General features: G+C 43.2%; 1 protein-coding gene across 1 annotated transcript in view; it reads right to left on the reverse strand.

The window, feature by feature from the left end:
- The window catches only part of LOC135537406 (retinal-specific phospholipid-transporting ATPase ABCA4-like), a gene marked incomplete at its 5' end in the record, with an annotated part of 113,541 nt that overhangs the window by 98,444 nt on the left and 2,597 nt on the right, over positions 1-12,500 (reverse strand). Inside the window, 2 exon segments of the mRNA XM_064963576.1 lie at positions 4,483-4,622; positions 4,770-5,007. Of these exon segments, the coding sequence (XP_064819648.1) occupies positions 4,483-4,622; positions 4,770-5,007 (378 nt within the window).

The following is a 12,500-nucleotide window of genomic DNA, read 5'->3' on the forward strand; positions in this document are numbered from 1 at the left end:
ACAGACAGACACACACAGACAGACACACATACTGACATAAAGGCCATCAATACTATGAAGTCCTGTCTTTCTCAGGTCTCCAGTATGCATAGTAAATGTCTCCAAGCAGCTCAGTAGAATTGACTTAACATCTGTTTTCTGTCAACTGCTGTAAATATAAATACAGAACAAATGTTATATGAATGAGCTCTGTTCTCTTCTGTCATTCAGTTGGACATGGAACTGTCATGACGTTGGCCTCTTTGGGTACAGCAAGCCCCATCCCCCTCTCCCTGCCTCCCCCTTTCCTCCTTCAACTAGGTTGCTGAGGTCACAGAGTCGTGGTAAACTCCTGAGGATCTCCTCATGGACACATGAGAGAGTAGATTTTCACAGAGGACAAAGGAATTCCTTCCACCTCACAGAACTTGAGGTACGAACAAATTTCATGTTCCGGAGAAAGTATAAAAAGATTGGTGAAGAATCCAGCTACGAACTGGTCCGTTTGTCACAACTTGGGGAAGCTCATGGGAGACGGTGCGGCCACATTACCATAACGCTGTTTATATAATAGCCTCAGATATTGGGGCGGCAGGGTAGACTAGTGGTTAGAGCGTTGGCCTAGTAACCGGAAGGTTGCGAGTTCAAACCCCCGAGCTGACAAGGTACAAATCTGTCGTTCTGCCCCTGAACAGGCAGTTAACCCACTGTTCCCAGGCCGTCATTGAAAATAAGAATGTGTTCTTAACTGACTTGACTTGCCTGGTTAAATAAAGGTAAAATTTAAATTAAAAAAAAAATAATTAAAAAGATATGAGGTCTACATCTAATTGTTGTATAAGATGAATGAGTGAGTATGATACTGTTTGTATAATTGTGTAATATGATTTTGGACTGTTTAATGAAAAAAAATACAATTCCCTTTTGATTTGAACTAAATCAGAGGACCGCCCCTGAGCCCAGTGAGGGTCAGGCCTCCTGGGACAGCCCTTTTTCGGCCCTTCCGAATAAAACCCCCACTCGGATTTTCGATCAGCAGACCGAGCTTACCTCAATTACGAGATGGCTAAAAGGTTGTAGACCATTGCTGAATCTTTTAACCATACCACGTGGTTAAACTCTTAGACTATCGATACTGACAGAATAAGAACAAGTCTTTGATATTAATTACTAGTCTGCAGCTAGGAATCCGGTATCATTGAACGCGAAGAACGACAACCGCCAAAACATCCATTCTATAACGAAACGAATGAATGTCACTGAACTCTCCACTATAACCACGACAGAGAGAGAGGGAGAGAGATGGACAATTCTACAAAATAAACTAACTTTTCACCAGCGATCAAGACGACACACTGAGCGTAAATATATATCTTGATTGCAATTGTTCCCGAATGAGTGAGCGTTCATGTGCAAAGGATTAGCATTTCAATTGTTATAATTATGACTCTTAGTTGTGACTCCTAATTGTGACTTCTTAGTCGACCTCCACTTCCCCTTTTGTCTATCAAGCCGCCATGCCAGTTAAGCCCACTAGGGCACATTCTCCTATCATTTCATGTAACCACATTTACATTGTTTGTTTGTTTATGCATTTCTGTGAATTACTTAGTTAGTAATAAATAAATGATTTAAGACAATTGATGTATAGATGACTTATAGTGAAGACGAGGTTCGTGCATTTACGACGTCTGGAATGAGACTAACGTGAGGTAAAGTAAATCATTCATTAATTCGAAGACTAATTGATCAGATGAAATATCTGAAAAGTTATTTTAGGAAATGATAACTTTGTAATCTGAATATTTTTCCTTGGTGCCCCGACTTCCTAGTAATTACGGTCACATGATTAATCAGTCTAATCGCGTAATAACTAATTACAGAGAATCTTTGAAAAAAACTATCAGTCTTCAGTTAATGATAGTAAAGACACGACAGAACCCCCTGTAACAGACACAATTCAGTATTGGAACCCCCTGTAACAAACACAATTGAGTATTGGAACCCCCTGTAACAAACACAATTGAGTATTGGAACCCCCTGTAACAAACAATTGAGCATTGGAACCCCCTGTAACAAACACAATTGAGTATTGGAACCCCCTGTAACAAACAATTGAGTATTGGAACCCACTGTAACAAACACAATTGAGCGTTGGAACCCCCTGTAACAAACACAATTCAGTATTGGAACCCCCTGTAACAAACACAATTGAGTATTGGAACCCCCTGTAACAAACACAATTCAGTATTGGAACCCCCTGTAACAAACACAATTGAGCGTTGGAACCCCCGTAACAAACACAATTCAGTATTGGAACCCCCTGTAACAAACAATTGAGTATTGGAACCCCTGTAACAAACACAATTGAGTATTGGAACCCCTGTAACAAACACAATTGAGCGTTGGAACCCCTGTAACAAACACAATTCAGTATTGGAACCCCCTGTAACAAACACAATTCAGTATTGGAACCCCTGTAACAAACACAATTGAGCGTTGGAACCCCTGTAACAAACAATTGAGTATTGGAACCCCCTGTAACAAACACAATTGAGCGTTGGAACCCCCTGTAACAAACACAATTCAGTATTGGAACCCCCTGTAACAAACACAATTGAGTATTGGAACCCCCTGTAACAAACACAATTCAGTATTGGAACCCCCTGTAACAAACACAATTGAGCGTTGGAACCCCCTGTAACAAACACAATTCAGTATTGGAACCCCCTGTAACAAACAATTGAGTATTGGAACCCCCTGTAACAAACACAATTGAGTATTGGAACCCCCTGTAACAAACACAATTGAGCGTTGGAACCCCCTGTAACAAACACAATTCAGTATTGGAACCCCCTGTAACAAACACAATTCAGTATTGGAACCCCCTGTAACAAACACAATTGAGCGTTGGAACCACCTGTAACAAACAATTGAGTATTGGAACCCCCTGTAACAAACACAATTGAGTATTGGAACCCCCTGTAACAAACACAATTCAGTATTGGAACCCCCTGTAACAAACACAATTCAGTATTGGAACCCCCTGTAAACAAACACAATTCCGTATTGGAACCCCCTGTAACAAACACAATTGAGCGTTGGAACCCCCTGTAACAAACAATTCAGTATTGGAACCCCCTGTAACAAACGCAATTGAGTATTGGAACCCCCTGTAACAAACAATTGAGTATTGGAACCCCCTGTAACAAACACAATTGAGCGTTGGAACCCCCTGTAACAAACACAATTCAGTATTGGAACCCCCTGTAACAAACACAATTCAGTATTGGAACCCCCTGTAACAAACACAATTGAGCGTTGGAACCCCCTGTAACAAACAATTGAGTATTGGAACCCCCTGTAACAAACACAATTGAGTATTGGAACCCCCTGTAACAAACAATTGAGTATTGGAACCCCCTGTAACAAACACAATTCAGTATTGGAACCCCCTGTAACAAACACAATTCAGTATTGGAACCCCCTGTAACAAACACAATTCAGTATTGGAACCCCCTGTAACAAACACAATTGAGCGTTGGAACCCCCTGTAACAAACAATTGAGTATTGGAACCCCCTGTAACAAACACAATTGAGTATTGGAACCCCCTGTAACAAACAATTGAGTATTGGAACCCCCTGTAACAAACACAATTGAGCGTTGGAACCCCCTGTAACAAACACAATTCAGTATTGGAACCCCCTGTAACAAACACAATTGAGCGTTGGAACCCCCTGTAACAAACACAATTCAGTATTGGAACCCCCTGTAACAAACACAATTCAGTATTGGAACCCCCTGTAACAAACACAATTCAGTATTGGAACCCCCTGTAACAAACACAATTGAGCGTTGGAACCCCCTGTAACAAACAATTGAGTATTGGAACCCCCTGTAACAAACACAATTCAGTATTGGAACCCCCTGTAACAAACAATTCAGTATTGGAACCCCCTGTAACAAACAATTGAGTATTGGAACCCCCTGTAACATACACAATTCAGTATTGGAACCCCCTGTAACAAACAATTCAGTATTGGAACCCCCTGTAACAAACAATTGAGTATTGGAACCCCCTGTAACAAACACAATTGAGCGTTGGAACCCCCTGTAACAAACACAATTCAGTATTGGAACCCCCTGTAACAAACACAATTGAGTATTGGAACCCCCTGTAACAAACACAATTGAGCATTGGAACCCCCTGTAACAAACAATTGAGTATTGGAACCCCCTGTAACAAACAAAATTGAGTATTGGAACCCCCTGTAACAAACACAATTGAGTATTGGAACCCCCTGTAACAAACACAATTGAGTATTGGAACCCCCTGTAACAAACACAATTGAGTATTGGAACCCCCTGTAACAAACACAATTGAGTATTGGAACCCCCTGTAACAAACACAATTCCTCAGCAGGGTCTTTGCGTGTTTGTGCACATATGTTCGGGTTAACAAGAGTCACAGAGGAGGAGAGGAGGGTGTGTGTTGTCTTACACTCTTTAGTATCAGTCTGATGGCTGGGGAGTCTGGAGCATAGAGGATCTTCCCCATGAAGAGAGGCTTGACTGAACTCCAGACGATCTTAGTGACCGGGTTAGACTCCAGAGTCTGCATCAGGTCGTTACAGAACGGAGCTGGGAGAAGAAGAAGAGGGGGTCATGTCTAGTTAGCCTGTGACAAGGGAAGCAATGGAATAGTTCCTAAAGTGTAAACTCTGAGCACATCTCAAATATTTTAAAGTATTTGACCCGGATCTGAGCCCTAGTCACGACTCTACTTACTGGTTGTCATGTCATAGACATAGTCGTGGTTCTTGGATCCATTCACCCCCAGGAACACCTTGTAGTTGTTGTCTTCGTACCAGTTGAAGGAGAGGACCCTGGATCCCTCTCCGTCTGGGTACCCACAGAACAGGGCAGACACAATGCTCATCAGCTGGCTAAAGGAGCTGGGACCACCAGCCCGGAACAATGGATAGACTATCTTCAGAAGGTCCTTGGTGCTGTTTCTCTCAAAGAGCTGGAGGTAGAGAGAAAGAGGGAGGAAAACGGAAGAGAGGAAGGAGAAAGAAAAAGGTTAGAGGGGTAGACCACCTTCAGAAGGTCCTTGGTGCTGTTTCCTCTTAGTGCTGAGCCATTAACTGACATTTTGGTTATTTTTGGTTTTCTAAAAAACAAATTGACCATCGGTTCAATTATATGAATTCTATTTCGTTCAGGTTTTTTCTGTGAGCTCAGTTTTTATAGAGAAAGATCAAGCCCAAACTGTGCGATGTAGTAGGGAGTTGTAGTTTCCAACAGGCCAATATTCTACATAGTTTAGTGCAGAAAAAGGTCATTAACTACAATGACCATAATCCATTGCTCGCATACTTGTCAGGTCTATGTGGGGCAGACATGGAGAGACAGAGAAGAGACAGAAGATGATGCGATGGAGAAGGATATAGAGATGTTGCTTCACAAGGTATCTCTACCTGAAAATGTATGATCTGGGTGGTTGATAGTTTTATTTTATTTTTATTTTACTAGGCAAGTCAGTTAAGAACAAATTCTTATTTTCAATGACGGCCTGGGAACAGTGGGTTCAGGGGCAGAACGACAGATTTGTACCTTGTCAGCTCGGGGATTCGAACTTGCAACCTTTCGGTTACTAGTCCAACGCTCTAACCACTAGGCTACCCTGGTGTTCAGCAGTCATAAAAGTAGGCCTTATTTACTCTGAAGAACTACTATAACAGTGATTCTGTCAGACAACATAGGCAGCAGCTCTCTAGAAAAAAGATGATGACTTGGAATGAAATGATAAGTCGTCAAATAAAACTAATGTAATATATACAACTGAAATGTTTTGTTAAACTAAAAGTCATGTGACTAAATGGTTTTTATTACTAAATTACTAAGTGTATAGTATAGTCATAGAACTATTATTCAACTGTTTTATTCATATATTTATTTATACAACATTCAACCAACAGTACGCATTTAATTGTGATTTTTTTTTTTTTACATTTTAAAAATCAAAACCAAAATCGAAAAGTCGTTACAATTTTTTGTTAAATAGTCGAACCAAAACCGAACTGACCTCAGAAATACACTAAACATACTTTTATCTTGGGTAGAGAAGAGGGAAGGGACAGAGGGAGAGTGTGACGGCCTAGGAACAGATAGTGTTATGCTGTAAATATGAGTGTTTAACAGTATCTTCGGTAGGACGCTGTCTATCACTTCATTTCATTATTACACACTTATAGGGAAAAACACTCAGGACATTAAACAACAAGGTCTGAGCTCATATTTCCTATTGATAACGAGGATAGGTGTTGGGTGGGCCATTTCTCTTCCTATTGATAACGAGGATAGGTGTTGGGTGGGCCATTTCTCTTCCTATTGATAACGAGGATAGGTGTTGGGTGGGCCATTTCTCTTACTATTGATAACGAGGATAGGTGTTGGGTGGGCCATTTCTCTTACTATTGATAACAAGGATAGGTGTTGGGTGGACCATTTCTCTTACTATTGATAACAAGGATAGGTGTTGGTTGAGCCATTTCTCTTACTATTGATAACGAGGATAGGTGTTGGGTGGGCCATTTCTCTTACTATTGATAACGAGGATAGGTGTTGGGTGGGCCATTTCTCTTACTATTGATAACGAGGATAGGTGTTGGGTGGGCCATTTCTCTTACTATTGATAACAAGGATAGGTGTTGGTTGGGCCATTTCTCTTACTATTGATAACGAGGACAGGTGTTGGGTGGGCCATTTCTCTTCCTATTGATAACGAGGATAGGTGTTGGGTGGGCCATTTCTCTTACTATTGATAACGAGGACAGGTGTTGGGTGGGCCATTTCTCTTACTATTGATAACGAGGATAGGTGTTGGGTGGGCCATTTCTCTTACTATTGATAACGAGGACAGGTGTTGGGTGGGCCATTTCTCTTCCTATTGATAACAAGGATAGGTGTTGGGTGGGCCATTTCTCGTCCTATTGATAACGAGGATAGGTGTTGGGTGGGCCATTTCTCTTACTATTGATAACGAGGATAGGTGTTGGGTGGGCCATTTCTCTTACTATTGATAACGAGGATAGGTGTTGGGTGGGCCATTTACCTGACGTTGTTCAGGAGTACGCCAGTGTGTATTGCACTAAGTCTCCCTTCCTGAATAAGGAGGCGAGGGGGGGGGGGGGGGTTCTGAGAGCATCTCTTGCTTAGGTCTGATGACTCATTCATAAAGCACATTCCCCTCACCTCACACACACGCGCTTGAGAGAGAGAAAACGCAACACGAACACACACACACAGGCTTATACGCATACAGTTGAAGTCAGAAGTTTACATACTTAGGTTGGAGTCATTAAAACTAGTTTTTTAACCACTCCACAAATTTCTTGTTAACAAACTGTAGTTTTGGCAAGTAGGTTAGGACATCTACTTTGTGCATGACACAAGTCATTTTTCCAACAATTGTTTACAGATTATTTCACTTATAATTCACTGTTTCACAATTCCAGTGGGTCAGAAGTCATGGCTTTAGAAACTTCTGATAGGCTAATTGACATCATTTGAGTCAATTGGAGGTGTACCTGTGGATGTATTTCAAGGCCTACCTTCAAACTCAGTGCCTGTTTGCTTGACATCATGGGTGAATCAAAAGGAATCAGCCAAGACCTCAGAAAAAAAATTGTAGACCTCCACAAGTCTGGTTCATCCTTGGGAGAAATTTCCAAATGCCTGAAGGTACCACATTCAATTGTGTACAAACAATAGCACGCAATTATAAACACCATGGGACCACGCAGCCGTCATACCGCTCAGGAAGGAGACGTGTTCTGTCTCATAGAGATGAACGTACTTTGGTGTGAAAAGTGCAAATCAATCCCAGAACAACAGCAAAGGACCTTGTGAAGATGCTGGAGGAAACAGGTACAAAAGTATCCACAGTAAAACAAGTCCTATATCGACATAACCTGAAAGGCTGCTCAGCAAGGAAGAAGCCACTGCTCCAAAACCCACCAGAAAAAAAGCCAGACTAGTTTGCAACTGCACATGGGGACGAAGATCATACTTTTTGGAGAAATGTCCTCTGGTCTGATGAAAAAAATATATAACTGCTTGGCCATAATGATCATCGTTATGTTTGGAGGAAAAAGGGGGAGGCTTGCAAGCCGAAGAACACCATCCCAATCATGAAGTACAGGGGTGGCAGCATCATGTTGTGGGGGTGCTTTAAAATTCTTATTATTATTCTCTCTACTATTTTTCTGACATTTCACACTCTTAAAATAAAGTGGTGATCCTCACTGATCAAAGACAGGGAATCTTTACTCGGATTAAATGTCAGGAATTGTGAAAAACGTTTATTTTTATTTCACCTTTATTTAACCAGGTAGGCCAGTTGAGAACAAGTTCTCAATAACTGTGACCTGGCCAAGATAAACTAAAGCAGTGCGACACAAAAAACAACACAGAGTTACTCATGGAATAAACAAACATACAGTCAATAACACATTAGAAAAAAATATATGTGCAAATGAGGAAAATTAGGGAGGTAAGGCAATAAATAGGCTGTAGTGGCGAAGTAATTAAAATTTAACAATTTAACAACAAAAACACTGGAGTGATAGAGGTGCAGAAGATGAATGTGCAAGTAGAGATACTGGGGTGCAAAGGAGAAAAAAATATGTAAATAAATAACAATATGGGGATGAGGTAGTTGGATGGGTTATTTACAGATGGGCTATGTACAGGTACAGTGATCTGTGAGCTGCTCTGACAGCTGGTGCTTAAAGTTAGTGAGGGAGATATGAGTCTCCAGCTTCAGTGATTTTTGCAATCCGTTCCAGTCATTGGCAGCAGAGAACTGGAAGGAAAGGCGGCCAAAGGAGGAATTGGCTTTGGGGGTGACCAGTGAAATATACCTGCTGGAGTGCGTGCTACGGGTGAGGGGTGCTATGGCGGGGCATTACCAAATGTATTTGGCTAAGGTGTATGTAAACTTCCGACTTCAGCTGTATGTGAACGTCACACATACACACACACAATGAACAACACCCAGGAATTGTTAAACATACATCTGACCAATGCATTCATCATAAACACTTTATGTAGGATACTGCCCCCCCCCCCGTACAAAACACCATGTGTGTCTTTACTATAAACACACCTTGGATAGTAGGATACTGCCCCCCCCATACAAAACACCATGTGTGTCTTTACTATAAACACACCTTGGATAGTAGGATACTGCCCCCCCCCGTACAAAACACCATGTGTGTCTTTACTATAAACACATCTTGGATAGTAGGATACTGCCCCCCCCGTACAAAACACCATGTGTGTCTTTACTATAAACACACCTTGGATAGTAGGATACTGCCCCCCCATACAAAACACCATGTGTGTCTTTACTATAAACACACCTTGGATAGTAGGATACTGCCCCCCCCCGTACAAAACACCATGTGTGTCTTTACTATAAACACACCTTGGATAGTAGGATGGTGCCCCCCCCCCGTACAAAACACCATGTGTGTCTTTACTATAAACACACCTTGGATAGTAGGATACTGCCCCCCGTACAAAACACCATGTGTGTCTTTACTATAAACACATCTTGGAGAGTGGGATGGTGCCCCCCCGTACAAAACACCATGTGTGTCTTTACTATAAACACACCTTGGATAGTAGGATACTGCCCCCCCCCCCCCGTACAAAACACCATGTGTGTCTTTACTATAAACACATCTTGGATAGTAGGATACTTCAGAAGCTGTCAACACTACCCAAAAACAAACACAGGCAAATGCACATAGGCACACATCCATAGACACACACACACACACACACACACACACACACACACACACACACACACACACACACACACACACACACACACACACAGACACAGACACACTCTCACACACACACACTATACATACTTCCGGCGCCGACAGAGATGGCCGCCTCGCTTCGCGTTCCTAGGAAACTATGCAGTTTTTTGTTTTTTTACGTGTTATTTCTTACATTAGTACCCCAGGTCATCTTAGGTTTCATTACATACAGTCGAGAAGAACTACTGTATATAAGATCAGCGTCAACTCACCATCAGTACGACCAAGAATATGTTTTTCGTGACGCGGATCCTGTGTTCTGCCTTACAAACAGGACAACGGAATGGATCGCATGCAGCGACCCAAAAACGACTCCGAAAAAGAGGGAAACGAGGCGGTCTTCTGGTCAGACTCCGGAGACGGGCACACCGTGCACCACTCCCTAGCATTCTTCTTGCCAATGTCCAGTCTCTTGACAACAAGGTTGATGAAATCCGAGCAAGGGTAGCATTCCAGAGGGACATCAGAGACTGTAACGTTCTGTGCTTCACGGAAACATGGCTCACTGGAGAAACGCTATCCGAAGCGGTGCAGCCAACGGGTTTCTCCACGCATCGCGCCGACAGAAACAAACACCTTTCTGGTAAGAAGAGGGGTGGGGGCGTATGCCTTATGGCTAACGAGACATGGTGCGATGAAAGAAAGATACAGGAACTCAAATCCTTCTGTTCACCTGATTTAGAATTCCTCACAATCAAATGTAGACAGCATTATCTACCAAGAGAATTCTCTTCGATTATAATCACAGCCGTATATATCCCCCCCAAGCAGACACATCGATGGCTCTGAACGAACTTTATTTAACTCTTTGCAAACTGGAAACCATTTATCCGGAGGCTGCATTCATTGTAGCTGGGGATTTTAACAGGGCTAATCTGAAAACAAGACTCCCTAAATTTTATCAGCATATCGATTGCGCAACCAGGGGTGGAAAAACCTTGGATCACTGTTACTCAAACTTCCGTGACACATATAAGGCCCTGCCCCGCCCCCCTTTCGGAAAAGCTGACCACGACTCCATTTTGCTGATCCCTGCCTACAGACAAAAACTGAAACAAGAAGCTCCCACGCTGAGGTCTGTCCAGCACTGGTCCGACCAACCTGACTCCACACTACAAGACTGCTTCCATCACGTGGACTGGGACATGTTTCGTATTGCGTCAGATAACAACATTGACGAATACGCTGATTCGGTGTGCAAGTTCATTAGAACGTGCGTTGAAGATGTTGTTCCCATAGCAACGATTAAAACATTCCCTAACCGGAAACCGTGGATTGATGGCAGCATTCGCGTGAAACTGAAAGCGCGAACCACTGCTTTCAATCAGGGCAAGGTGTCTGGTAACATGACTGAATACAAACAGTGCAGCTATTCCCTCCGTAAGGCTATCAAACAAGCTAAGCGTCAGTACAGAGACAAAGTAGAATCTCAATTCAACGGCTCAGACACAAGAGGCATGTGGCAGGGTCTACAGTCAATCACGGACTACAGGAAGAAATCCAGCCCAGTCACGGACCAGGATGTCTTGCTCCCAGGCAGACTAAATAACTTTTTTGCCCGCTTTGAGGACAATACAGTGCCACTGACACGGCCTGCAACGGAAACATGCGGTCTCTCCTTCACTGCAGCCGAGGTGAGTAAAACATTTAAACGTGTTAACCCTCGCAAGGCTGCAGGCCCAGACGGCATCCCCAGCCGCGCCCTCAGAGCATGCGCAGACCAGCTGGCTGGTGTGTTTACGGATATATTCAATCAATCCCTATACCAGTCTGCTGTTCCCACATGCTTCAAGAGGGCCACCATTGTTCCTGTTCGCAAGAAAGCTAAGGTAACTGAGCTAAACGACTACCGCCCCGTAGCACTCACTTCCGTCATCATGAAGTGCTTTGAGAGACTAGTCAAGGACCATATCACCTCCACCCTACCTGACACCCTAGACCCACTCCAATTTGAGTGTGTGGTGTCAGGAAAATAACCTCACACTCAACGTCAACAAAACTAAGGAGATGATTGTGGAAACAGCAGAGGGAACACCCCCCTATCCACATCGATGGAACAGTAGTGGAGAGAGTAGCAAGTTTTAAGTTCCTCGGCATACACATCACAGACAAACTGAATTGGTCCACTCACACAGACAGCATCGTGAAGAAGGCGCAGCAGCGCCTCTTCAACCTCAGGAGGCTGAAGAAATTCAGCTTGTCACCAAAAGCACTCACAAACTTCTACAGATGCACAATCGAGAGCATCCTGGCGGGCTGTATCACCGCCTGGTACGGCAACTGCTCCGCCCTCAACCGTAAGGCTCTCCAGAGGGTAGTGAGGTCTGCACAACGCATCACCGGGGGCAAACTACCTGCCCTCCAGGACACCTACACCACCCGAAGTTACAGGAAGGCCATAAAGATCATCAAGGACATCAACCACCCGAGCCACTGCCTGTTCACCCCGCTATCATCCAGAAGGCGAGGTCAGTACAGGTGCATCAAAGCTGGGACTGAGAAACTGAAAAACAGCTTCTATCTCAAGGCCATCAGACTGTTAAACAGCAACCACTAACATTGAGTGGCTGCTGCCAACACACTGACACTGACTCAACTCCAGCCACTTTAATAATGG

This window comes from Oncorhynchus masou, unplaced genomic scaffold (assembly GCF_036934945.1).
Source record: "Oncorhynchus masou masou isolate Uvic2021 unplaced genomic scaffold, UVic_Omas_1.1 unplaced_scaffold_768, whole genome shotgun sequence".
NCBI classification, from domain to species: domain Eukaryota; kingdom Metazoa; phylum Chordata; class Actinopteri; order Salmoniformes; family Salmonidae; genus Oncorhynchus; species Oncorhynchus masou.